The sequence below is a fragment of the Pseudopipra pipra genome, chromosome 5 (genome assembly GCF_036250125.1).
Source record: "Pseudopipra pipra isolate bDixPip1 chromosome 5, bDixPip1.hap1, whole genome shotgun sequence".
NCBI lineage: Eukaryota > Metazoa > Chordata > Aves > Passeriformes > Pipridae > Pseudopipra > Pseudopipra pipra.
In genome coordinates, this window is record NC_087553.1 from 14795198 (window position 1) to 14823195 (window position 27998).

The 27998-nt window shown below is 48.3% G+C and overlaps 1 protein-coding gene and 1 long non-coding RNA gene across 2 annotated transcripts; one reads left to right on the forward strand and one right to left on the reverse strand.

The window, feature by feature from the left end:
• The first annotated feature begins 273 nt into the window (after positions 1 to 273).
• Positions 274 to 27998, forward strand: LOC135414170 (sodium- and chloride-dependent GABA transporter 1-like). The gene is made up of 14 exons (XM_064654620.1): positions 274 to 644; positions 5866 to 5997; positions 6725 to 6825; positions 9389 to 9498; positions 9875 to 10007; positions 11224 to 11358; positions 11580 to 11683; positions 11992 to 12116; positions 12911 to 13023; positions 18185 to 18316; positions 19038 to 19140; positions 19549 to 19649; positions 20432 to 20599; positions 23236 to 27998. Exons 1-14 carry the CDS (start codon positions 404 to 406, stop codon positions 23338 to 23340), a joined length of 1803 nt encoding a protein of 600 aa, XP_064510690.1. The 5' UTR covers positions 274 to 403; the 3' UTR covers positions 23341 to 27998.
• Positions 1349 to 3555, reverse strand: LOC135414172 (uncharacterized). The gene is made up of 2 exons (XR_010430610.1): positions 3350 to 3555; positions 1349 to 2046 (listed from the first exon to the last, which is right to left on the reverse strand). It is a non-coding gene; the product is annotated as an uncharacterized LOC135414172 (long non-coding RNA).

Below are 27998 nucleotides of genomic sequence, written 5' to 3' on the forward strand. Positions count from 1 at the left end.
AGGAGCTTTTCCTACAGAGCATTGGGATGAGAAGGAGATGAGAGTTGAAGGGTTTGTTATGTACTGGTAACAGCCAGGTCTGAGTCTGTTGTTAGCAGTCTGTGTGGGCACAACTCCTCAGAAGGGCAGCTTCGAGCAAGGCAAAATTATCCTCCTTCTCTCCGGGGAAAGCAGGGAGGCATGGATAGGCTGCACTGATGTGCACCAGTCTACCCAGTGAGTCCGCCTCAGACCCAGCAAGACCCTCCCCTAAGTCCACTACACTGACACAGGATTCTTTCTCTCCTTTCTCATCAGGAGCTTTGCCCAGTGCTTCCCATTTCATCCGTGCTCGCCCAAGGCAGAAGCTGCCCTTACTGCTCCTCCGGCCCCTCAGCAAGAGTGGCCACACACCTGAGTCACCATGGGCAAGATGGACAACCCCTCTGTGGAGCTGAACTCTCCCTCCGAGGTGAAGCAGGCAGCCCTGGAGGAGCCAGAGCCCGTCACCCCTGAGGTTGTGAGCACCAAGAAGAAGAAGAAGGAGCTCCCAGACAGAGGTTCCTGGAAGGGGAAATTTGACTTCTTGCTGTCCTGTGTGGGCTACGCTATCGGTCTGGGCAACGTCTGGCGCTTCCCTTATCTCTGTGGCAAGAATGGAGGAGGTAAGAGAAACACACTGTGCCTGCATCCATCCCTGAACAGCCTTGTCCCTGAACAGGCTTTGGTTTGGTGTGTCTGGGTTGATCCTCCAGCTGAGAGCTCTCCCTCATGATGTGAGTTATTAACTTGTCAGGAAACTAGTTCTCAGATCTGTGGGCTTAACTAGCAAGTGCAAGCTGGGAAGAAGCTGTACAAAGAAATTAAACAAGAAGTTTGAGTTCTGTCAAGCTTTTGCAATCCAGATTTGCAGGGCTACAGAAAAGACTGTCCTCATTTATTTACAAGGAGGACTATGCACACAGGCACCCAGCTGGATGCTGGGGCGCTCCCAGGGAAACCTGCTAATGGTGAGGTTCTCAACCTAGTGTATTCTCAAGGGATAACAGTTTTTCATGTGAGTTTGGATCACATGTCTAAGGAGTTCTGATTAGAAGCTTTGCATGGATCATAGCAGGGCTGTGTAGACATATATACAAACAAGTGTACTTATGTACATGTACACACGATGATGTGTCATCACCTATGGAAGGAAATGAGCTTTCACTTACTAGAGTGCTGCGAGAAGGGTCACAGTTGTCATTTCCATCCTAAGGCCTGGAAAACAGAGGCCATAAGACAAGAAGGCAGCTGGCAAAGGATGCAGATCCCACTTACAGCGGGATGTAGCTGGTAGCAGTGCCCTCTTCTGCAGACAGCTAACACCAGCTACTTTTTATTCTCTTTATTATTGCACCACTACATCCTTTCTTTACCATCATCTACTGAGGCTTTGCCAAACCACTGGAAGGCTAGAGAAAGGCAGGCAGATGGGGAAACACTGCTGGGCTAGAAATCAAGAGATCTGGCACATCAGCTCCCTGCCCATCTACAGACTTTCTGCATGTCTTGGATCAAGACAGAAAATAAACTTCTGTGCCTCAACTCCCCTCTAAAATAATGCTATTTCTTCAGCCTTGCCAGGGAGATGCTTTTTGGGAGGATAGTATGGGCTGGTGTTAGTAGAACAGAGGCTCTTTCTTCTCCTCACTCCATGCCCAGCTGTCCTATCGTTTGTGCCTGTTACCAAAATAACCTTCCTCCCGCACCTTGAAGAGCTGCTCACCTCCTTGAACCATTTCTCAGACTTCCCAGACAAGTCCAAACCCCTTTTCCTCCCCTTTAAGGCTGTATATATAATTTTAGTATCACCTGCTGCTCTTCCCACATGGCTCTTTGCTTCCCTCTTAGCTCTTCCCTGCCCAGAGTCGCTGTCCTTGGTGCCACATTCATTCTTGCTGCTCTGAGGGTTTCTCATGCTTCTTCTCCATGACGTTTTTATTTTCCTTTTACCTTTGATTCTCATGACTCAAATCCACTTCTGCTGTCCATGTTGCAGGTAGTGCAGGATGCTCTTCTCCTCCAACCCTGGAAAAGAGGAGAAGGGTCTAGCTCCCTGAAGCAGTCTGTCCATGTAACTCCACAGCATTTAAGGGTATCTTGGCTCTTTCTCTGAAGCACATGGAGTGAGTTCCAGCAGGAGATCAGACATTTATCAATTTTGGCAAGAAGATTTTAATGGAGTACGTTGTTTTCATAGAAGCATAGAATCATAGGATGGTTCGAGTTGGAAGGGATCCTAAAGATCATAGAATCATAGGTTGGAAGGGACCTTAAAGATGATATAGTTCCCACCCTGCCAAGGGCAGGGACACCTTTCCTTTCCTTTCCAGGTTGCTCAAAGACACATCCAACCTGGCTGTGAACACTTCTAGGGATGAGACATCCACATCTTCTTTGGGTTTTGTGCAGAGGCATAAATATGCAGCTGAGCTGAGTGAGGTTTATGGGAATCAGCCAGGCCTTCCTAAGGAAACCTGTGCCACCAATGCCAGAGCCACAGTGTGGATTTGTCACCTTTATCTAGCCACACTCCAGCACCTGTCTGCCAGCCCTCCTCACACAGCATTAGCCCCGTGGCTAAGTCCCAGCGCCAGCCAGTATCTGCCCTGTGGCTGCTGTGTCATCTCAAATCTCACACTGGATCTGTGATGCCCATGGCTGTTTCCTCACACATAAAGGTGGGGGTGACAATACCTATAATTAGATGAAGGGTGTTGTGAAGCTAAAATCAGCCCTATTTATAAAATCAGCTGAGAACCTAAGACAGAGGATGCTGTGGAGGTGTGGAGCACTATTATTAGCATGAGCAGTGGCACGCAGGGTGATCTCTGCCCTGGCAGCTCCAGGCATGCAGAGGGACCAGCCGGCTGTGAGCAGGAACGCCAGACCGATGAAAGGCAGGGATCGGTGCCTGCCCCCTCCCAAACACCCTGCCTCGCCTGCCGCTTCGTGCCGTCCGCGGCGCTCCGGATCCCTCATTCCTCTCACCCCTAGCAGGTCTGGCTGTTCGCAGGCACGACTGTTCCCACAGCCGGCAATAATGAGCGGCAAGTGGAGGCTGCCGATGCTGGAGACAGGCGGGAGAGCTGACGCACGAAAGCGTCACCGGGAGCCGATGCGAGGCAGGGTCTCACGGCATCTGATTCGCAATCGGGTGGGCACCGCCTTGTCTCTGCCCCGACGGAGGCGCCTCCGGAGCAGAGCAGACTGTGGGTGGGACTCTAATTTTAGCGTCCTGCATGTGCGCTGCTCAGAGCGCGGTCGTGTGGGCTGCTTCCATTACGCACAGGCAAATTGAACTGAATGGAAATATTGTCGTCTCACTTACCGCTGTCACGTTGCATCGGCTCACGGCTGGTTTGCTCGCTGCAGGGAGCCCAGGGCACGGCAGCCCAGCGCACGGCCCGTCCGCTGCATGGGGCAGGCTTCGCCCAAACTGATGGCCGGGCTCCCTGCTGGCTCTGCACACAGCTGGATGTGCCCAGATGTGACTAACGCTCCAGCCTCTGCACCGATTTCTAACCTCATGCATTCCTTCTGATCTCAGCAGGGTTTTACCGGACTCTAAATTCACTCTAAATGCAGCTAAAAATTGTCTGTGAGATCCTGAGCTTGAATAACTTGAGAGAAAAGCAATTCTTTAAATAAGCATCATGCATTCCTCTTTTGCACACTGAGGCTCGAACTAATGGCATTTAACAGCCTGTAATGCTCAACTTTTATTCGTGGGCAGTGTTCCTTGTTTAAGGCTTAATTGTTATTCCTTGCTTTATGTCATTAGGAGCTGGAGACTGCAGGCAGATTTGAGGCTGCTCAGTGGGTGCCAGGTGCTATATGATCCTTCCGTGCCTCCAAGAATCAGTGCTCTGAGCAGGCAGGGCAGGACCAGCACCATCACTCCTTTAACTCCATGGACTTCAGAGACAAGCTGGGATTCTCACAAGGTCACACACGACCATTTGTAACAGGCTCAGGATCTGAACCAGACCTTTTGGCAGCTCATCCAGGGCCAGAGATTAAAGACCATTGCTTTCTCTCTGTGCCAAGGATTTAGGCAGAGGCCTGCAGACTGTAAGTACAGAGTTCAGAACTGATTTCCACTCTGGCTGTACAGCACCTGGGGCTGTTACCACTGCCCTGGATTGCAGATTTTCCAATATTCTCGAGGATTTTCGTTAGGCCAGGACAAAAGACCTGTGTCCAAAAGTTCATCTGTTGTTTTTTTTTTCTCGATAGTCTCATAAAATCTTTCATCTACAAACCTTCCTGACCTGCTGCGGATCAAAAATGCAGGATTGTCAAGGCTGTGGCCAAATTTCATTAGTTGCTTGTACAGAAGCGAGGAAGGCACTTGCACTGCTGATAAGCTCAGCCTCCAAACTCCACAGTGGCAGGGTGGCAGCATCCATGTCCTCCTGCAGGGCTCCTAAGGGGAGTGGACCTTGCAGCCCGTGGTGGCCAGCAAGAACACAAGGGAGGATGCTGAGTGTGCAGCGCTGCTCAAAGCTGCTCTCTCCTCCTTGCCAGGCTGCTGGTGAAGCTGAGAGCCTGTGCTGGTGAAGCTGAGAGCCTGTGCTTCCACGCCAGCTTGTGATTCAGGCTCATGGTCATCGAGCTGCTGGCCTAGAGAGTGTTTCCTCCCCACCACCCACTGCCAGCTCCTCTTGCATGCTGCCTCCCACAGATTCCCATGCCGGGTGCTGGCACCTGCCTCTCCCAGCTGGGCTCAGCTCCCTGCTTGGCAGGCAGGCGTCCCCAGCTGGGTGTCCCCTGAGCCAGCGTCCCTGGCTGTGCCTCACTGCGTCCCTACCCTCAGAGAGCAGCTGCTGGAGCCTGACTCTGCCAGGTGCTAGCTGGGCCGCAGCTCTCCGGAGTGGCTTTGCTCTCTGGCTCCGTGTTTGCTTTCCCACTATTATCTGGAGAAGAAGACTCATACTGACAGCTCAGCCCTTCGGCTAATGCAGAAACCAGTGCTGTCCCAAACATGGCCAGCTGCTTCTGAACAAATTGAGTGTCCCCACTCTGTCCTCAGCCAGAGTTTGTCCTCCTCAGGGATGATGGCATGCTCCAGCACATGCATGAGAAAGGTGGAAAATGAGCTTTGTCCCAAGTCCTAAATGTCAGGATGACCTGAACATGTACAGCCTTCAAATCACACAGCAAGGCTCTCCTATTCTATTCCCTCTTCTTATAACTCGGTGCCAGTAATATCTCTAGTGAATGGCTGCAATACCTTGTTTATAGTGAAGAGATTTCCACAGGGCCATAGAGAAGAGTAATATTTTTACCAGGAGTTTTAAGGGTAAAATCTAAAACATGGATAGCTAGGTATATAGCACTGTTATAAGAGAAAATACAGTCTTTGTCACAGTTTTCTTAAAAGACTGAAATAGCTATAAAAAAAGAGAGCAGTCACCAATGCTAGATATTCCTGTGCACTTTTCCCTCGAGCTGAAGAACTGGAAGCTGCTGCAGGTAAGACAGAAAGCATCAACAAGAACAAGTTACCAATGTCAGTGTCCAAGTTTTGGGTTTGTTGTCAGATTGGGTTTAGCATTGCCTAATAGCTAACAACAAAGTGAGACTGGCATTGCATAGCTAGTGATGCCAGTGTATATGTACACAGGGTACATAAATACCCATTGTGATAGGAACAGATAAGGGTAAAGCAGTGGTGATCTCAGTGGGAGACTCATGGAACACACCAACTCCAGCTGGAAACTGTCGTCTCTCAGCAAGGCTTCTCCTCTTCACGTGGGTGCTGTGGAGCAAGAAACTGCAGCTGGAGGTATTTGCTTCATGGTAAAAGAGGGAGCTGTCTGATAACACTGCTCCTTCTTTCAGGGGCCTTCCTCATCCCCTATTTCCTGACGCTGGTGTTTGCTGGGATTCCTCTCTTCCTTCTGGAGACTGCTCTGGGCCAGTATACCTCTGTTGGTGGACTGGGAGTCTGGAGGTTGGCACCCATGTTTAAAGGTACTGTGTGTTTGTGAAACCAATGGCACGTAAGTACAGATTCCATTAAAGGTTTGAGGAGCAAATCAGCAAATCCCTTGGGTCTGGGATGGGGTGGCAGGTGAGGGGAGTGTTTTTTCCCCTCTGTCATTATCCAGCTGTCCTTGGTTCTGATGTCTGCAGTTATTAACATCACTATGCTCTGTTTGAGCAGTCTTGTGTGGTGACAAGGCATAAAGTGCTTTGCCACCACACAAGACTGTGTGGTGAGAGCAGTATGGGCTGTGATGGAATGGCTCTGGTTGCAAAAGATCCTTTGTTGCTCCAAGCCTCCCTATGTAGGCTTACCTTAATTGCATGGGAAAGCTGTAAAGAGGGGGCATGAACCTGTTGCCGTGCCTGGAGTAACTGTATTCTAGAAACCAGTGGTGATTTAGAAATGCCTTGAATGTGGGAAAGTGCAATTCTGCCAGAGAAGTGACCAGATCCTGTTTTCATGGGGCTCTGTCCCTAAAGAACCCATAGCAGACTGAAAGGTAGCACTGTTCTCCCTGTGCAAATGGGCGGGTGAGAGACGAGAGGGAATGAGCCTCCCTTGCTGACCCCCTCACAGTGCAACTGTAGCACACCCTGTGCTGATGAGCTGATTCACTTTTTCTGGTTCTGCCAAAAAACTTGCTGTGGTGCCTGTGAACTCACTTGGGTATTGGAGGCCTGGACTGATGCTGCTCTCTGCCTTCTTTTGCAGGAGTGGGACTGGCAGCTATGGTTCTCTCCTTCTGGCTGAACATCTACTACATTGTCATCATTGCCTGGGCTCTCTACTATCTCTTCAACTCTTTCACTGCAGTGAGTCACAGGCGTATCTGCAGCACAGCATTGGCTGTGTTCTGGGTCCTCACTCCTGCTTTGTGGGGGCTGAGTGGTTTATGCTAAAAAACAGGCACTAGCTGCTTGCAGTCTGTGCAAAGAGCCCTTGTCAGCATCCTGCTGGACCCTTCCTGAAGAGGTTCATCAGCCCTGGGGGCAGTTTTGTAGTGTTGATGGGTACTGATGTTGCCTCTTAAGAGGATGGTCCTCTGGAGAGGACAGTCCCATCACCTCTCTGAGTACTGTTCCCCGCTCACATCATTCTTTAAAACTCACCCTGTGTCTCTGTTGTATTTCTAGAGCTGCTCAAATCTAAGAGCTACACATTTTCATAACTAGTTTTGTTACAACAGGGTCTTTCCCAGGACTTAGTCCTGACCTTAATTAGTTCTTATTCACTCTTTTCTTGATAAATGAAATCTGGGGGATTTTTTTCTGCTGGGAAAATGATTGAGAAATCATTTAGACATCTGCTTGTGATGTTCCCTAGTATGTGCTTCGACGTTGTGGTTTATAGTGGGTTCCTCTCCCATAGCAGGGTCTTCTACCATACAAGGTTAGAATCACTTCTTGGTATCAACTTCTTGGTAGATGAATGATTAATTTCAGCCCAGAAACTGGGAAGAGTTTCCTTAACATAACTCTCTGAGCAACCTGCACCCTTAAAGACAACTGCATGGTTCAAATGGGATCTTCTTAAAATTAATTTAGATACAACCATGAAATGCTGTTATGATGCTGTACATCCAGTTTTACTTTTTGTTTCAGCAAAATTTCAAATATCTATCAAGACTTTTGCTAAATTATTCCGTTTGGCATTCTCCACTGTGCTTCTACCCCCAAAACCACGTACCACTGTAGGGTCCTGGATCTAGAACAAAATTGTAGGTTGTGGATGAATAGATGCACCCTCAGAGGATTCCCAAATGAACAAAGGTCTACCCATCCCTGGGCAAGATGAGGCTTTGGTACATTCGGGTGTCACAGACCCAGCTGCTGACAGTGCTCATATGTACGCAGACAGGTCCAGGTATTTGGCTCAAGATGTTTTCTTTTACCAGAGATAACTCTAAATTCCCAAAAGGAGCCAAGGTACAAATAAAAAACCTAGGCTGATGTCGGTCCCCTGTCCCTCCTAAATTTGACTAAGAGTATTTTGAACTATAATAGGAGCCAAGCTTCATATATAATAGGAGCCTTCTGCAGTTTCTGTCCTCTGAAATTCAGAGGAAATGGAGCAGCAACAAACTGCCCCCCAGCCTGCCCCTCCTTGTAAGAGCTGTGCAGCTCCTCTGATGTGCAAAGCACTTGTTTGAAGGGCTGCTGCGCGGCACTTCTTGAGGCATTGCCTTTCCTTCAGTGCAGTTAGCATTTTTCAGTGAAATCACCATGTGGGTGGAGCAGCCTGGGTGGCCACCGAATGTCCCCCACTCCCCTACAACAGCCACCCTTCTGCCAAGGCAGCACGTTAGAAGGTGGTGTCTCCTGGAATGAACTGATTCAGACGGAGCAGTGAAGGCAGCACTTAAAGGCACTGATGCCACAAAACACTTAAAATGCAGATAATATTTCTAAAGAGGTCAGTGTTCCTGGATGAATAGTGATGGATACAAACATCTTCTTAGAACTTTGTCGAGCTGGAGCCCGAGGTCTTATCTGCAGAGGGAAATCACCTCGTTTCACAGAATAGCTGTTCGGCATTTCTCTATGTGTGCTGTGCTCGGGAAAAGAGACTCTTACAGATTGAGACATATCTGAGTTGCTTTTCTTGGGCTGCCTCAGCCCCAGCACTACGTGGCACGGGTGAGCTGCCCTGCACACTCACAGGGCCCCTGGCACTGCAGCTTCAGCGCTCACAGTGCCGGAGCTGACCGCATTAAATCTGTAGTGGTGTGCTGCCGTCACACTGCTACTACCTACAGCGTAATCACTGCCCAGGATTCTCTTTGTGCTGCTTATAACTGGGGCAGGAGACAGCATGAAACAACTATTATGCTTTAAATTTACTCCTATGCTTGCGTTACATTAGTCCACTAGTCTAGTAGACAGCCTTTTAGCCCCCATTCTCAGGGCCACGTTGCTTTTTAAGCATTGGAGCTTAGTATAAATGAGAGGTAAGAAACTGTTTATTCTTTGTGCACTAAATTCCAACCACTTGTTGAGTGAAGCTAGCCAAAAGCTGTAATGGTTATAAACACAATATCCCTCGGTAGCCATTTTAATTTGTAGCTATTAATTACCAGCAGTTAATTGGAAATGGCTTTCTATCTGGGGAATTGCTAACATTTTATTAGAGCTACAGCACTGTCCTAATCAAGCTGTGATATTGTTTCCTGGAAAATCCTTGTCACAAATTACCATATTTTAGAAAATGGTTTCATGCTTTTGGCTACAACAGCGTGCCCATCTGATGGTGCTGCCCATCCTCTTTGCAAAAATAATAATGGGGTTTCAGTTTAAAATAAGCCAAATTTCACTTCTCAATGCTGCCTTTGGGAGATACAACATTAATGATAACCCTGCTGTCCTTATTCCGGTGCAGGACCTGCCATGGCAGAACTGTGGGAATGCCTGGAACACCGACCGCTGCTTCTCCAACTACTCCCTGAATGACACCACCAACCTCACCAGCGCCGTCACTGAGTTCTGGGAGTACGTCCACAGCCTGCCTACACCAGGTTTCTCCCCCCTCACCACAGTCATACCTGCCCACCAGGATTGTGGCTGGTGCCCGTTGGCACTGTCCTTGGATAACTTTGGCAGGAGGGCGTTACAGCCAGCCATTGGCTGTGGTGGGCATGGGGTGCACTGTGCAACCTCAGGTCTGATGAACAGAGAGGATAACAGCCTCTCCACCTCTCTTCTCCTCCCTTTATCCCATCACGATGAACCTCAGGTCTCCTTAGGGTTTTGTGGGTTCTCATGCTTGTCTGCACCTGGCCCTTCACCCTGTAGCCCCCCTGGGATCTCCAATCCCTCTGCCCCCAAGGGTTGGACTTCCCTCTAATGCAAAGTCTCCCGTCCCTAGGAGGAACATGCACCAGATGTCGGGGGGCCTGGGGGAGCCCGGCTCTGTCCGCTGGCCCCTGGCCGGCACACTGGCCCTGGCCTGGCTGCTGGTCTACTTCTCCATCTGGAAGGGTGTGGAGTGGACAGGCAAGGTACGGTGTGAGGGCCGGGTGTTTCACTGCTGCCTCTCACTGCGGCACTCAGGTCTCGGCTGTCAAAATGTCCTCCAGACTCAATTTTATTTAAGTGCCTATAAATAAGGTTATGGTGTTTTGAGGCAGAATCACAGTAGACGCTATTAGATTCCTGACATTTTACCTTTCACGGTTGTAAAAATTGCTGCCGTGTTTATGGTAATTTTCATTCTAAGTGTAGAGAATAGCTCTTCCCTGTAAAGTCACGGGTCTGAGCACTCAGTGCTTTGGGGAAGAGGCTTGTGAAGATGTTTTCAGAGATTACTTATATTTCCCACCTTGGGACAGCCTTTTGAGAGAGTAAAGCCTCTTCTCATCTCCCCCTTTTGAAAATCACGGTCTCTTAAAATGTTTTGGTGGAAAAAAACCCTCACCATCTCATTTGAAAATTTCCCTGCTGCCCTTTCAATATTGGTGGAAGACCTTCAGATGAGAAGCACGTTGTTATTCACTGTGTAGCATTTCAGGCTAGCACAGCAGAAAGGTAATTGCTTAGTTTAGTGAAAACGTGATGCTGAGACACTGGGATATGTTATTTAGAGCACAGTGTGGTGCAGCAGGACAATATTATGAAAGGAATAATCTAGAGGAGAGATCAGAAATAAGCGCTTCAGGGGTAGGTCACCTAAGCTGTTAACTTCCCCAGTAGCTTCCAAACAGGTTTTAGCCACACAGCCACAGCAAAGCCCTGGTGATTCCTGGTATGGGCCCTGTGATGAGGGATGTCATGTACTTGTGAGTCCCTGAAATAGTGCTGAGAAGAAAGCAGTGGAAATCAAGACAACTCTTGTTACTTGATGCATAGGTCTAGAGAAACATCAGCTTTAGCTCTGCAAAATAAGGATGTGATGACTTAAAGGGATTACTTCTGTGGACTAAATTTATCCTCGTGCAATTCCCTTGTCTTTGGGCGTTTCATCCAGACTTCAGCATGCTACTTTTGTGATTAGTGTGTCCTTGGATATCATTGGTAGGGAGAAACCTCAGACAGACAGAAACATTACTAGCATGGGAATGGGAGACAGCAAATGCAAGGAAATTCTGCTGAAAGTGGCTGTGCTTGGAGAGCCTGTCCCCCTCACAGGGGTACATGCCACGTGCAGTGACACCGTGGGCAGGAAAGCTCCTGGGCACTGGTGGGCTGAGGGTTTCTCTACCATGGGGTCTTTTTCAGGTTGTGTATTTCTCGGCCACCTATCCCTACTTCATGCTTTTCATCCTCTTATTCCGTGGAGTCACTCTGCCGGGAGCCAAGGAGGGGATCCTCTTCTACCTCACGCCTGACTTTAGAAAGCTCTCCGACTCCGAGGTTTGTGGCCTAGTGACGAAAGCTCCTATCTCCCAATTGTCTCTGCGTTAGTCTTCCAAAGGCACTTCCCTTGTATATTTTAAGTATTTAAAAAAATCCTGCAATAGTTCCTCATTCAAACAGTCACGACCCTCACAGGCTAAGACAAAGCTGCACTGAGCTGCTGCAGGAGATGCACCTGCAGCATGGAGTCCCTCCCTCTCCTGGTTCTTTCTCCGCAGGTCTGGATGGATGCAGCCACACAGATCTTCTTCTCTTATGGCCTGGGGCTGGGGTCCCTGATTGCTCTGGGGAGCTACAACACTTTCCACAACAATGTCTACAGGTCGGTTTTTTCTTTCCCAGCCTCCTGCATGGTGAGGAGTGCTCAGGGTGAGGTAGGGGGTCGTGGTGAGTCTGGGGTGTCTGACCTCCACTGTCCCCTTAGTGCCAACATGCAGCTCAGGGAACACACTGTGATCTCTACAGAGGGGCTCTCCTGCCTGCAGGACATCTCATATCTCACCTGTCCTACCTCTCCAGGGCATGGACCTGCTCTCAGCAGGGCTTGGTCTTTTATTTACCCCACTCTCCGCTCTTGGCCTCTTGGTAGGGACCTGCAGGTGGTTTCTTTTCCTTCTTTCTCTCTTCCAGAGACTCCATTATTGTCTGTTGTATAAACTCCACTACAAGTGTATTTGCTGGATTTGTTATTTTCTCCATCATTGGCTTCATGTCACACATCACGAAGAAGTCAGTCTCAGAGCTGGCCTCCTCAGGTAAGCAGAAACCCAGTTCAAATGCAACAGCAACCTGTGAGAGCAATTTTTCTGTGAACATGGGATGCTCCCAGGCCTTTCCAGACTGGGACCCAGGTGCTCTTTGAGCACCCTCCCACCAAGACATGTCTAAGGCACCTGTGGCTGATGTTGGTCACACTCTGGCTGCAAGGGGCATCTCTGTCTGCTTTTAGTGTTCTTCTCCTTTTAGTGCTGAACTTTCATGTGATTTTGCTGTAAGGAAATATTTAGGCCATTTGCTGTCTGAAACCTTCCTGTAGAGAATAGATACTACCTATGTTTTCAGCAGGCATGATGAAAATTTGGAGTCCCTTTTTCATGTGCAATCTTGAAATTGATCTCAGAATAATTTTTTAACCAAGATGGGACTGTCTTTTTGTGCAAAGACATATTTTGAAATTGCTGTCTTCCCAGAGAAAGCTTTTATCTCAAGAAACAGCATTTTGTGGTGGAAAAAAAAAGGCACTGGGAAAGTTATAAGCAGCTCTCATTTTTGTAGCAAATGCTCCAGCTCCATTTGGTTGCAATAATTTGATGACCTTCTTGCTTGCAGGACTTGTTTTTCCAGTCATTCCTGCCTCCCCATCCTGCCCCTGTGCACTCCACTGGGTCGGTGTGTCACGGACAAAAGCTCAGGTGTTCCTAGCTCCTATATCAAATACCCACAAGTCTTGGCTGGGGTTATTGTCTCTCTGTTCAGCTGTGGCCCTTAGCTCAGACTTCCCATCAAATGCTTTATAAACTTGCTCTCACCCCTCTTTTCATTACCACAGGCCCCGGACTGGCTTTTCTCGCCTACCCACAGGTTGTCACACAGCTGCCCCTGTCACCTCTCTGGTCAGTCCTCTTCTTCTCCATGCTGATGATGTTGGGTCTGGATAGTCAGGTGAGACAACCCAGGCACGAGGTGGGGTAAGATACAAAAATATCTTCAGATATGATGGTGGTGTCCCCTCCTGCACCTCTGGACAGTGCTGAGCAGGGTGGTTTTTTAACTCTTAGAGGTGAAATGCAGCTTCATGAAACAAAACCTCCTGTGTGGACATCACCTTTGTGCTCTTCCCTCATGTAGGCATATACTTGGAAGCGTGATGGGATCTGACAACTTCCCAATGCACTAGTCCTTGTCCTGCTGCCCATTAAAAATAAGAGCAATGACCAGCTTCCAGCAGCCCAGCAGAACCAGTCAGCCCTATAAGATATTCACCACTTCCCTGTAGAAGGAGAGGATCTTTGGCAAGCTTTTCTCCATTCACACCAATTTTTGACCCTGTGGCCAAGTACCAGTGCTGCTGAGTGCACACAGCCCATCCCCACCTTGCTGGGTCACCCTGGCAGCTGAGCCTCACAGGCTCTAAGCAGAGCTAGTGGGAAACTAGTCCTGCCAAAATACTTTGCATCACAGGAAAAGGGAAAAAAGATTTCTTTCAAGTAATAACTGCTTTGTTCTTGTAGGACATGACTCCCCCCACTCCCAATGTAGGTACATGAAATAAGGGAAATGAGTATGAACTATTTCATTTCATGCCTGCATGATGGTAGTTTGTGGTCATCTCAGCTCTCTTAGTGTTCTGTGAGAAGCTTGGATGCTTGGAATTTTCTGTCACCTTGACCAAACTGCATTTCCTGTGAGGCGAGAGAATGTCATTACTTCAGCTTTTCTTCACAGCTTAGGGTGGAAGATTTCCATGTTCCCTACTCCCAGGAGCCAGAGCCAGCATCTTTGCACAAGGTACTGGTGTCCAGCCAGACCCAGTGCTCTGGTGGAGCATCAACAGGTTCTACTGAGAAAAGCAGCGATGCAGGGTTTCAACTGGGGCTCCCTCCGAGTGTGAGGAAGTGGTTTGGTGCACGTTTTGGCATTGGTGTTGATGACAAAAGTGATCCTGAGCAGAGCTGCAGCTCCCTGGTTTGTAGGTGAGCAGGAATAGATTCTGGCAGAAAGAAGGAATCATGCCTTGGGAAAAGCTGGTGCCTGGGTACCTGGGTAGCTTTGCCACCAGGTGAGTCTTACTTGTGGGGGAAGCAGCTTGATGTAGCAAAAGGCCTCTACCCTGCCCCCCTCAGAGCCCTCACAAAACAAACAAAAAACCACCATTATCTCTGTGTTTTTACAAGTGGTGATACTTTTTTCTGATAATTCAGCTTAAAAGTAGCTACCCAGTGAAGCAGTGAACTGCAGTGTGCCTCTCTATTCAGTGCATCAAAATCAAAGGCTCCTGTAAAAGCCTGCACCTGGCCTGTCCCATCCTCCCTTATGCCCACGTGCTCTTCCCTTGCAGCACAAACCACCAGTACAAAATGGATGCTTTCCTGGATTACAGGTAGCGTTCACAAACCCAAGCCTAGTTCACAATCAGACTCATACCTATTCCTGAAATGTCACACCTGGTTTCCAGGAAAATCTAATCAACCAAATCTGGTTTTCAATGATGGCACACTCTCATAAACACATTATAAAGCTCACGTCTGCATTACTACAGACATTATTTAGCAAAAAAGAAATGCAAATAAGAACTAAATATTCTGAAAAAAGCTACATTTACAGAAAAAAAAATTATGTCCATGGATTATTCACTCAGAGCCGGTAAATAGTTCAAGGCATGACAATAAGCCCTCTAAGCATTCTGTGGAATTTATTTGCTGCATTTACTTCTGAAATACCCCTTGAAATTCTCCATGTCCCTTCTGACAGCCAGTCCTGGAGGGCAGTCTGTGGGGGGCTATCTTTGCCTGAAGGAGAAGGCTGGGCAGAAACGAAGCATCAAAAGGAAAACAAGCTCTTAAAAAGCACAGCTAAATACATGTGAAATAGCTTTCTGTCTGCATGCTGGAGCTCTGATTCATTCAAACACACCAGCAAAGGCATGGCAGCTTGTGCATATAAAACAAGTAACACAGGCTGCAACAATGCCTGCAATTCCACGTGCATTTTGAAGCATTCATCTAAAAAAAACAAGAAAAGGGAAAAAAAAAAAAAGATGGTTTTGCTATGTGCTGATTTCATATCCTTTGTGGTATTTGCAGATGGGGAGCAGGCATTTTTCATTTGGGTCAGCAGCCCAGTCTGTGAGGCGCAGCAGGGCCATAGGGCATTTCTTGCACCCTGTACCCCCAGGGCTGCTGGGCTGAGGCTGCCCCTTGTCACCGGCAGGGCACGGCTCTGTAGGCACGGCAGAGACACTTGGAAGCCCAGCTAGTGAAGGGAGGTCGGGCTGAGATCTGTGTTTGCGATGCAGCAAGCTCCAGCCCTTTAGTGACAATGGGAGTAGGTCCGGCGAGCCACACCTGCCTCTTTCTGTCAGGGTGCTCATCTCATCTGCAGGTCCTTGAATGGGATGAGTGACCTACATGGATGGACATGCACCTCCCTCCTGTGCCCCCACTTGCCGCTCGTGTGCCTTAATGTTCACTCTGCTCTCATCCATCCGGGCTTTACTCCTCTTGCGTCTAGACCCTCTTGCGTAATATGCTAATGCTTTCTTTTAACCTACCAGTTTCCAGGTCAGGCATTCATTCCTCAGGGGAGCTTGCAGGCCTTGTGACTGCAAGCCTGTGTCTGTCCCATGTGAGGCCTCCTCTCACGGGTTATTCATGAGGATTTCCAGCTGCCGGCAGTGAGACCGCTCGTGGATCTCTGGCTGCACATCTGTGGTCAAACTCCCCCCACATCCATGGGTCCCAGTCAGGGTGCTCTGTGTGGTCAAGGAGGGAATAGCAAGCCCTTGACACTGGGAGAGGGTGGGAGAGGGACTCTCCTACAGATTGAGGTGCCATCTATATTGACTCCCAAATCCAGGTTATCAAACCCATTATCCTTGTGTGATGATTAAGCCTTGAAGGGGAAAAAAAGCAAAAGAGCTAAATTAATGGCAATACAATGCTTAGGAAAGAGACAATATCATGAGGTGAGGCATGAGGAAGAACAGAATATATGCTAAAAATTGTGTCTGGAGGAAGTTGGTGGGAAAAGCAGAGTTTTTTGGAAAGCATACTGTAGTGGCAAGGACAGAAGGCACCCCAATGCCCAGATCCTCACCAATCCTGAAAGCAGCATACTTTCACTCAGAAGAAATGCCTACTTATCTCGTGTGAGGAGCTAAGGTTTGGTATGTAGGCCTGGAAAAGTGGATCTCAGGCCAGCTAGGGAGCCACAGTCCACAGGGCTGGAAAGGTGAGCCTCCTCCAGGCTGCATTCCTTCTGAAACCTGAGGCTGGCGTGAGGCAGTTTTCAGTAAATTATATGAAGATCATTGCCTGTTTTATGGCTAGAAAAAGCAATATACTACCATTTGTTTCACCACCTTGTCCATTACACAGCAGCTTGATTTTGATAGGAGACAAAGAGATTTCAACTCACTTTGTAACCCTGTTTCTCATCACCTCCCTGTATTTCCCTCTATGCTTTCCCTGACGTGATCCTTCTTCCTGCACCAAAGGGCTGTCAGTTTTACTCCATCCCATTATCTGAGACATCATTTTCTTCGCTCCTTCTCTAGTGGACACCACCCTCTTCCCCTGACCACCTCTGGCCCCCCCTACAAATCCATTTCCCTCTCTGATCTCGGGTCTCCTGACCCTGCCCATGGCTCTGGCAGTGCCTGGCTATGCATCCACATGGAAAGAATCGCTTTCGACAGTGTTTTTTTTGTCATGCTATCTCTTCACACTGTGGTGCCAGCTCAGTCCTGACTCTTCCAGACAACAAGCTAGGTGGGATGGGGTGAAGAGCTCGCTGTCTATGAGTATAAAGGCAGCTTAACCCATGCGTGAATGGCAAAAGATGCTTTAATGGCACTTGTGTCCAGCATAAAAGGCTTAGCTCATTAAACATTCAAGCTGAAGCCGTTGAGCTTTGACGCTTTGGGAATACTGGTTTTCCGTGAGGATATAAAACCCTGGGCAGACACATTGCCCTTTGCCTTGCTTTGGCCCACGTGGAAGCCAGCCCCAGCAGCCAGCAGTATGAAAGCTCTTTCAACATCCCTGCCCAGCTATAGGCACAGCTCAGGCTCCCTGCTTTTCTTCCGTACATCTTTCTAGCCTTCTGCTGCTCTTTTTAGTCCACATACCTCCACCTCCACTCTAGGGGTTCTTTTCTTCCCAGGGACAAGGAGGTCCCTGACTCCCAAGAGCGATGAAACCTCTTTCACTTTCATTGCATGGGCTTTTACATTTGCTCAGGGTGACCAGAGAAGCCAGGAATTTGCTGCTCTTGTTAATTCCCAGGATTTCTGCTAGAGGCATAATGTGCTGTCTGAGAGCTGTATGTTACCTGTAGTTTCTGGGAGCGAGATATAAAAGTGAATCTCACAGTTTATCAGGAAATAGGAGGAAAGGATGCACTTCACATATATATGGTCAAACTGTCCTCATGCCAGAAGGCAGGACTAGCAGGAACATTGATTTGAAGGTAACACTCACAGGGAATGTGTTGTGGTGCACACAACATATACTGTGCCTTGTGTAGTGCTTCACAAGCCATCCAGGTGTTTCCATCTCTAGAAAGATGATATGCTGTGAGGATGGGCTTTTGATGTGCCCCGTGCATTTAACGTAGTGTGCTTGAAAAAGGACTGGGTAGTCAGAGATGTCGTAGTTATTCACATGCACATGAGACTGGGCAGTGGGTAATGCAGCTCCTTATTAAGTGTTTTAGATCACTGAACAGCACAAGTGTTCTCTTGTGTGTTCCTGTAGGCTGGGAAGAGCACACATTGGAAGGGAAGAGCAAGCAAGGTCCAGCATGTGTCCCAGACACACAGCTGTGACACAGAGCCTGGCAGCATGGGGGAGCAGGGCAGTGGAGGGGAGGCCCCAGAGAGTTTGTGGGAAGAAAGGAGAGGCTTTTCACAGGAGCAAAAGACAGGGATTTATCTCAGATATTTTTTTAAGTATTTAACTTCAGTGCTTTTAGCTCCGTCTCTATTCAGTGAAAGTCTGCAGAGAGTTCTTAAATCAGTGAGGTTCTTAGCATTGAAGTTAAATGTGGGTGGGAGCGATGTCAGGCTACTTATGTATATGTCCTTGGTGTATACCTTTTCTAGTTCTGCACGGTGGAAGGGTTCATTACAGCCCTGATGGATGAGTATCCTCATCTCCTAAGAGCCAGGAAGAAGATCTTCATCGCAGTGGTCTGTTTCATCTCTTATCTCATTGGATTCTCCAACATCACCCAGGTACAGACAGCCGTGTTTGTGCCTCCATTCATGACACCTTTCTAGTCACTTTGGCATAGCACAGCAACACCAAAAACTTTAGAAGAAGTGACAGCATTTCTCCTAATGCTGAATAAAAGGGTTTGCTCATCACTGCTACATCTCAAGTTACTTAGGATGCCTCCATAATTTTTTACCATTATCCTGTTGTCAGTCTGTCTTGGTATTTTGCTATTTGTAATAAGGGCTCAAGCCAACAGAGCCCAAGCTGGGGAGTGCTTGCTGCAAAGGGTTAAGATAACAAAGAAAACCAGTCTGCTGGGGCCCTGAACTTCTGGGGCTGAAGCCAAGGTTCACATGAGGGACGGTGAGGGCTGAGTGATCTGGAGATCATTTGTGAACCACTGAAGGTTCATGAGGAGGCAAGGCAAAACTCCTGGGAAGGGCAGAGAAGACTAAATTCAGCGACTCCATCTAAAGCAGGGAAATATAAGAGATCCTAGTGAATTACTGGTTTTCTTCTCACCCTTGGCTATGCCTGAACAGACTGGCTAATTGTCTGCAAGAGCACATCAGTTTTGCTGCTGGGAACCAGACTCCAGTAGAAACATTGCAACACTGGCTCTACTGTCCAAGGAAATTAACATTAAAGCCAACAGACACGGACAGTAGCAATCAAAGCTGCTGGCTGATATTGTCGACCAAAATCTATAACTCCTTAACCCTGTTTTTGTCTCTTCAGGGTGGCATTTATGTTTTCAAGCTGTTTGATTACTACTCAGCCAGTGGCATGTGTCTTCTCTTTCTTGTCTTCTTTGAGACCATCTCAATTTCTTGGTGTTATGGTAAGCACAGAACACCTCGTTCCTTTGTTTCCTGCATGGGCACGGTGAGTTATTTCAAAAGCCTCCCACAGTGAAGCCAATGACAATTTTGCGACTGAAAATAGCTTAGACTGATAACCCCAGAAAATCAGGAGTGGAAGGCTGTCATCTCACTTCTCCAGCCCATCACAAAGACCTCTGCACAAACTGACAGATGCCTAGGGTACTTCACTCTGGGCCTTCAAGGGGACACCAGGAACATGGAAGCTGTTAGCAGGAATTTGCTTTTGTGTCCCAGTACCCCATCCCCTCCAGAAAATGCGTCTCTCATGCCTCTTGCTGTGACTGGCCTGTGCTGTGTCATGAGAAGATCTGTTAACCATGGTGCTGAGATGGGATGTTTTTTTCAATGCTCATTTCTTCTTGTAGGTGTGAACAGGTTTTACAGGAACATCGAAGAAATGATTGGCTACAAGCCTTGCATCTGGTGGAAGATCTGCTGGGCCTTCTTCACACCTCTTGTCTGCCTGGTAAGACCTGGAGCATCCTATCTGCAGGTGTGGGTCAAGAAAGGCCCCTCAGTTTGGATGGACTGTAGGGGAAACACTATATTCTCCACCTAGTATAGGGCTGGTGCAAGGTGGTCCCAGGCAGACTTGAGATGGGCAAAGTGATACAGGAGCCTCTTTCACTCTGCCTGTTAGAAATCACCCATAAGAAAAGTTCTAGGTGATTGTTTTAATCTAAATGAGGCCATTAGTTCTTCATTCTTCTTTCTGAGATGCCAGAAGATAAGCAAAATAATTTACTGCTTTAAAAAGCTATTATTGGTTCTGGTGAAGGCTCTTAGCTACTCTAGCTCCAGCTTCAGCCCCTGACAGGCTTGTCAGAGCAAAAGCTATCAGCAAATGCAGGATAATTGACTGTAGAGCAATTTGGCCTTTGCTGATTCTTGCCCTTCCAGCAGAAGTAGTGCAGGGAATGGCAGGAAAAGGCCAGTGACAGGAAGATGAAGACTCCTGAGGCCAGCTGTGAGGATGCTATTAACTTGCTTAGGAACTAGTGTGGGGGCACTGCTTGTCTAAGTAGCCTAGTGAAGAAGAAAATCAGGGGTATTCCAGTTCCAGCTTTTTACATGGGATAAGGAGAATTTATTTCAGATTACCAGTTGATGGGCTGAAAGACTCTAGACTAATTTAAAGAGTTGTTCAGTTGCTCTAAGACTGTTGGGAGCTGAGGATAATGAAGGAAAAAATTTATGGACTCTGATTTTGCATGCCTTCACCTGCATTCGCTGGTGCTCTTTTCCCAGGGTGTGTTCTTCTTCAGTGTGGTGGAAATGACCCCTCTGACATTGGGAAAATATGTCTATCCTGCGTGGGGACAAGGCCTTGGTTGGCTTATGGCTCTGTCCTCCATGGTACTGATTCCAGGATACATGCTGTACTCTTTCTTCACCTCAAAGGGGACTCTCCGGCAGGTATGAACACTTTACCACTCCTCTCTGCTCAGAGTAGGCGTGTCTGGCTGAGGCTGACCATGTAGGCAGACCTTCAGGTAGTCTACACTTCTGTCCGTTGTTCCTCACTGAGATTTGTGTTGTCACCATCACAAAAAGGGAGCCCTCGCCCCTGGAATAACCCTTTGGTGCAGGTGACTGGAGCCCAGGAAGAGACTGGGAAGAAATCTTTGAGGTTTCATAACCCAGAGGAATCCAGGTTCCTGACGGTCCCTGGCTATGAGCATGGTTACTTGGCAATTCTCAGCAGAGAGATCAGCGTCCTCCAAGCATGGATCTTGAAGTGTCTCGGGCTGGGACCTGCTGCCAACAAAGACAAGCACGGTGGTAGTTTGCCATGTGCTTTGCAAAGTGCACTCAGTGACTGAGGGGTTAAGAAGCAAGGAATACTTTTATGCAGGACCCACAATACCCACTAGTCTTGTTTAAAACGTTTTCTTTAGTAATTTGAGCAGGGTTTTATGTAGCAGTGAATCATGAGTCTGTATGTCATACCTAGTACTTACTGTTAAGATTTTATTTACGGTGTTGACATTCAGTCTTGAGAGCACTGTGCAAAAAGTCACTGGCTTGGTGCTGTCTGCTGCAAACTGCAGATGTAAGAAGTCACCCCAGGGGTGCTCATTTATGGCTTTCCCAGCCCAGCTGCAATAGCAACCAGACGCCATCTAAACCCCATGAGCTCACTTCATGGATGCTGTATTTCGAACAATGTTTAACTCAGAAATGTTTTGGCTGGAATTACTGGGCTTAGGTCAACTTCAGGCTCTCTACCTCTGAGGTCAAGTTGCAGGTGGATTTGAGTTTTCTTCCTGCCAGCCTTCCCTTTCGATGTGCTCTGATGTGGGAACTGAGTGAGTCTGGGGTCTTAGATCTGCTTTCAGTTCTGGTCTCATCTGAAGTTGGGTTTAGGTACTTGTCATTGGTGTTGAGATCCACCTTGGCATTCCTGCAGGAGTCAAACCAAGGTGTTGTCAAGCCACTTTGGAGATTTTGGGTTGAAGGCCAGCAGCAATTCCAGCAGTAGCTCCTTTCTCAGACATTTAGAGGGTTCCTTATTCCCTCATTATATGAGCTGGAAAAGGGGAGAAGGGAAGCCCGAAAGTACAGATATGAGTTCAACCCTTTGCCTAGTCTCAGTCCTGTTTTACTAGAGGTGGAGGAAGCACATCCCAGCATCTGGGGGAGCCCAGGCTGGCCTGTGGTCTCCCAGGAGTAGCTCAACTCCTTCTGACAAAGGGCTTGTGCTAATTATATAAGTAATAAGAGTGGCAACACCAGCACTTCCAAAGTGCTGGGGGCTCCCGTGTTGCCCCAGGGCATGGAGAGCAGCTCATGAGCACGTTTCCACCCATCCTCTCCGCATCTTGTGCAAACCAGCAGTACCAGTAAGCAGTGTGAGTGGCTGATGTGTGCCCTCCCTGTCTGGCTCTTCCTCTAACATTGCCCACACACATGATGAGACCCAGACCCGTCTCAATCATTCATAGACCCAGGAGTGAGCAGCAGATGGCACCATGAAGAAAGTAGGCTAATCTGTGTGTGAGTGTGTTGGTATCAGAGAGACAGAGAGAATTTTTGGCCTCTTATATGCACAGATCCTGGATTAATTTGTAATAGAGCTGGAGCTGGAGGGAAATTAGATGCCAATCCTGAATAAAGTGGTTTTGACAGACAGGAAAGATTACAAGTCATTTTGATTCTACTGAGCATGAATGTGAGAGGGCAAAAAAAAAGACCATGAATGGTAGAAGCAACTCAGTGAACATTTCAGGGACTACACCCAACAACAGCTACTTCAGTAGGAGCTTGTTTCTCTTGCTGAAGAGGTTCTACCTGTCTTAGTGATGTCTGTTAAGGTCAGGCTCAATCTGCCCCTGCTTCTTTTCTGCAGTGGACAGCATCAGTCTCTCCCTGACCGGCAAAAGTGATTCATTGTTCTTCATCACTCCTGATGCTCAGTCCACACGCCTCCAGCAATGACTTGCCCCTCCATATTTTCCCGGGTTCTTTGCTTCACATTACTTGACTCTGCACTTTTCATTTGATCAGCTCGGGGTGACAGGAGTTGCTGCTGTGCAAAGGTTTGTTCAGGTGGATGGTCTCATCTACATCAAAGGCAAAGATCATAACCTTGTTAGCCTGGTGTAGTTACTTAGTAATGCTTTGTAATCATCATCATTATGGCTGGGCTTTGCGAACGAAGATTTGGACTTTGTAATCAACAGTAGTGGAAAATGGGTCTACTCTGAAGCCTGTGACAGTGCAGCTCTCTCTTGTTCCTCCTTGCAGCTGGTCTTGTCTGGTAACAGTTTGCCTGTGTTATCAGGATGATCCCTGTATTTCAGATAAAAGGACAAGCTGCTGTGCTGTGTGTGGCACCAAAGCAAAGGTGACTTGCAGAGGTTTTTGGATTCAATGAGTGGTGCTGCGGGAGCCACTTCTGCTGCATGAGCCATCCCCTCACCCTGTAACTAGGGTCACCTCTGAGGCTTGGGGAGAGGGGTCCCAACCCTCAGCTGCTGCCATGCCCCGGCTGTCCCACTGCTGCCACCCCCAGCCCCTGGCTGACACTTTCTCCCTTTATTCCTGGACAGCGTTTGCAGCAGATGACACAGCCCAAAGCAGAGGTGCATGTGCAGAACAACGGCCTCCAGCCAAAGACATCCTTGAATGGGAGGATCTCAGATGCCACCGTCTAGGAGGAAAGCCTGAACATCCTCGCCCTGTCCCATAGCTGCTCGCTCCACATTGTCCCTCGAGCTCCTCCGGCACAGCTTCATATCCCTGGCTCCATGATGGCTTTCACTTGTTGAAGAGGGGACCAGGAGGAGGAACCTGCTTGTGTCCCTCCTGGCCTGGCTTACCAAGGTGTTGAACAAGCGGGTCACTGCACACCGGGGCGTTGTGCAGTGACCGTCTTCATCCTGCAGCATCCTGGTCCAGGCTCTCAGGGAGGAGCAGCCGGTGCCCACGCCTTCCTCCTCCCGAGCAGAGGTGATGTCTCTAGAGAGCTTAGACTGACTGTTGTCCACTTCTTTGCTTTTCTTGCCTTTCCATGTGCAACTCTGCAGAGCATCCCCCAGCACACAGCTGTGCTTTCACCCCACAGATCTTGCTGACACTGGGTTCAAATCGCAGGTGGCTGTTGATTTATGGAGCATAAACCAACACTAACAAACAACTGGAGGGGATGTGCAGAACAAAGGATACTAGTGCAGAACAAGGGATTCTAGTGAGGAGTCCAGCATGCTGGTAGCTGTAGGACACCACCTCAAAACTGGAGAAGGGCTTAAGGACAATGTGTGCTGCTCACAGGTGCCAGGTTTCAGCCCTGCACAGTCTCCAGCTGTGTTCCCTGCATCCATTGGGGCTGGCCCTGTGAGTCAAAGCCCTGCAGAGCAGGCAGCCTTTCTCTTCTGGAGCATTCTGCCCTCTGCAGATCTGTGTAGTAGCTAGTCCCTGACCCTAAAATGCAGTTAAAAGGGTAAGTGAAGGGCTCTTTGCTAGAGGCTGTCCGAATCTCCTACATGATCACTCTCTGCTACAAACAGCTTTGTGCAGAGGCAAGAGGTCCACCATGTGATTGAGAGATTTTCCAGCACTCCCCCCAGCCAATCTCCCACCAGCTGGAAAAAGGTAGTTCTTGCCAAACACCTGCCCTGTCTGCATCCCTGGGTGGGAAATAATAAGATGTAGCATAGTGCCCATGGATGGTTTAGTTTACACCTTTTCTGTGAAGTGGCAACACCTAAATCCCAGGAGCTCCTGAGGCAATTGGTAGGATGTAGCCCCCATGCTTAAACCCACCCCTGTGAACCAGTGCTGATGTCCCATGGGAAGTATCTGTACAGCCTGCTGCTGGCATTGGCACATCCCAACTCCCAACACACACCACAGGAGACAGTGAGCTGGTGTAGATGATGCTGGAGGAGGGTAACACCACAGAGAAGGCTGGGAAGTATTTCAGAGCAGTCCTAAAGCAGCAACATATTTTTTGGTTATAAAGCCTTGTGAAAGGAGGTGTCTCATCATAGCACCATGTGTAGATGTGACAGTGATGTTCCCATTTGTGCCAGCTGCCCAATGACCCCATGCAGGGATACCTGTGTTCTCAGAGCATTTGAAGAGCACCCACCACACGTGCACACATGGTGTGACAGTGCAGATTAGTCTCTCCCCACACATAACACAGCACTGGCACTGCTCACACTCCCAGGTTCAGCTCAGAATCAACAAACTCAGAAATGAGCATCCAAGAAAAGCTGTATCCCACCCACACTTCCTACTGAAGAGTCTGGTCTCATAAGTGACACGGTGCAGTCCCCTCGAGGTCCCACCTCAGGTGCCAGCTGAGTGATGAGCCTTTGCACAGTTGTCCTGCACTCCGACAGCAGCTGCAAAATGCTGCAGGTTGGCCCTGTGCTGCCTGTCCCTGGGACCTGCCAGTGCACGGGGCCAACCTGCTCTTCTGCCAGTCTTCCAGCCTCTGCCAGCCTGAGGATCAGTAACAGAAAGAGGAAAGTTTTCTAGTTAAAGCTGAAGTCAGTCACCTTTGGGGGTGGGTCCCCTGCCAACTTGCCAATGCATCTCAATTAATGTTGTTTCAGATATGTAACCCATTTTTGTTTGTACACGTGGCTCTTAGTGGCTGTGGCTGCCAGGCCTTGAGTGTGTGTTCTGTGGTCTCCAACACCCCGAGCTGGGATCACGCCCTGTTCCATGTGTAATCAGTCGGGTGTTTGCGTCAAAAAAATCACAGCTGTTAAACAGACATGAGGAAACACCGAATTTGCAGGCTTGATCTCGTAAAGCCGAAAGCCAAACACTGAGAGCTGCAATCATAGCTCATCACAATTAATCTCAGCCCGTCACAGACATGTCATCTTTCCTTGTCCCTTATTTGTCTGCACTAGTACAGCTGAAAATTTCTATTCCAATTTCACCTATTTTTATGAACCGGGGCAGTAAAGGAAACCACTCTTTATAAGAAGAGGGACATCTGTGTTGAAAATAAATGTTAAACCTCTGATCTTTGTAGTAACGACCTTTACTAGACACCTACTTTTGTCTGTACATCGCATAACCTCCCTCCCCTCAAATGCAGACTGAGGGTTGCACAGGCAGGTGATGGACAGAGGAGTCAGTTCTTGAGAGAGGCCTTGAAATCGTGGAAGACCTTGTTTTATTCCAACTTCATTGGGACAGCTCAGGTCTGAGGCAGAACAAAATCAGTGTCAGGGGTAATTTTTTAAACGCTTGGCCAAAGAGCTTAATTGCTGTTCAAAGGTTGTTCAGAGCTGTTCAAAGGTTGTTCCTCTGAGGGAGTGGAGAAGGAAGGGTCAAGAAAACAAACTCCTTTTCCTGGTTGTTGAGAAAATCTCTAACCCCCCAGTTCCTGTTTGCTAGGATTTTAGCCCCAGCATCTCTCTGACTTGTGGTCTTGCCTGTGGCACATCATTCCAGGTGTAGCAGCAGGGGCTGCCCTATGCATGGACTGCTCATAATAATATTTGTTGAGATTTAACCATTTGTTTAGTTTTCTGCCTGGGACCTTCTCCTTTGCTCTCCCTCCTGCACTTCTCTGTTTTGTTTTCTTTTCTCACTTCTTCCCCACTATCATACATCCAGTGGAAATAATCTACCTCACCTTGCTTCTTCCTGCTTTTTCAGTTCCACTACTGTAAAATTACAGCTCTCCCTCCTTTCACTTCTCCTTTCTGTTCTTTCCTCATTTCTATCTCTTTCTATTAACACCAGCCTCTCTTTCCTGTTTCTCTCATGTGCTCTCCCTCCATCCTTATTACTCATTCCTGTGTGCTGTGGCTCAGCTGGTCACCGTGTGCATACTCAACCCTTCTGCTCATTGAAAACTGGAGTTCAGGACCCTATGGAGGAACTCACCTTTTTGCAGCATCCAGTCCCTAAGAAGCAATTTCTACCCCAATATCAAAATTGTAACGAAGTTCCAGCTACCTTTTCCTCCTCTTTTCACCAGAAAGTGGTGCCAAGCAATGCTATCTCTCAGTATTACTAGAAAGATATTTTGACCCACATTCCACCAGTCCACAGAGCTGTGCCTGTTCTTAAAGATTTTGTGGCCTTTCCTGTTTTTGCACAATTTTATTTCCACCATGAATCCTTGGATCTGTGAAGTCTAGCATGTGTAACTTTGCAGGTAGGAATCTGTCCTTAGTCAAGCTCTATCTGGTTGACTGATCCCCTTCTCCAGCATTTCAAACTCATCCTTAGCGCTAGCAGAGCCTTCCCACCTTCCTCACACACAGGTTTCCCATCTAGTGAGAGGTCAGGGATGGTGATGGCTTCCCTTTAACTCTGAAATGCCACTTCTGAAATGCCACTATGGCCAGGTCCAGCAAAGCAGCCATATCTGCACGTTGTCTTTTTGACATCAGGCTTTGGATACTGATTGCTCCATGCCAGTGACTCCTCTGTAAGAACTGCTTTTGTGCTGTTCCCATGGCGTGTCACTTCTGCTGACCACCCCTCTGCTCCTCATTCCTTTTGACTCACCCAGAAGAGAGGATGCATACATAGCCAGGAGGTGGGATGCTCCCCTCTCCCCTCTGCTGTGGTTCAAATGGGGACTTTGCTCCCCTGTGCTTATGTACAGAACTCCTGCCTTTTGTCTGCCCCCTCACCTCCCCAGCACCTGCCAGCCTCTCCCTCCCACCACGGGTAGCTGCTTGAAATAATCCTCTGTGAAACCTCTTAATTCTAAAGAGCTATTTAGGGAGCTGTGCTCAAATCCCTCTGAAATCCTCTTTTTCCTGAGGGCTGCAAAATACAAAATAAATACCACTGCCCCTCTGCTGCAGTGGGGGCTGAGGTGGGCCATGGGGACAGCAGGATTGTTTCATTGCTGCTCAGGTGCTGCTTCCCCTGGAGTTCCAGGTGTGATCCTCTCCCCTGGGAGAGGGGAGCTCTTCCTGCTGCCATTCTCCCAGATGTGCTCCAAGAGCTGGCAGCTGGCAGCTGGTTGTAAAACGCGTGTGCAATGTCTGTGACATGATCCTGGTGCCGTGTAAGGCTGCACTGTAAGGCTTTGGCCAGTTGACCACCATGTAGACTGTAGTCTTTCCACAGCTCTGTTAAATGATGTGTTGGGCACAGCTGTGCTGAGCATCAGAGAGTGCTCTTAAAGCAGGTGTCATTCTGGATGAGCAACTTGTCCTTATCTCTTGTCTGTCCCGAGGGGAGTCTCTCGGGATTGGAGGATCCTGGTTGCATTTGGTGATGGCCAAATGGGGAGGGGGTCTGCACCACCAAGAGGCATGTCCACTGTGGTTTTGCTTGTACTGAGGGCTACCAGCTTGTACCAAGCACTGCCTGCTTTTCT

Excerpts from the sequence above, each read along its gene's own strand:
- LOC135414170 (XM_064654620.1), top strand. The coding sequence starts at position 404 with ATGGGCAAGATGGACAACCCCTCTGTGGAGCTGAACTCTCCCTCCGAG. Across the intron at positions 18,317-19,037 it reads GATTCTCCAACATCACCCAG|GGTGGCATTTATGTTTTCAA; the intron begins GTACAGACAGCC and ends TTGTCTCTTCAG. Across the intron at positions 19,141-19,548 it reads CTCAATTTCTTGGTGTTATG|GTGTGAACAGGTTTTACAGG; the intron begins GTAAGCACAGAA and ends TTCTTCTTGTAG.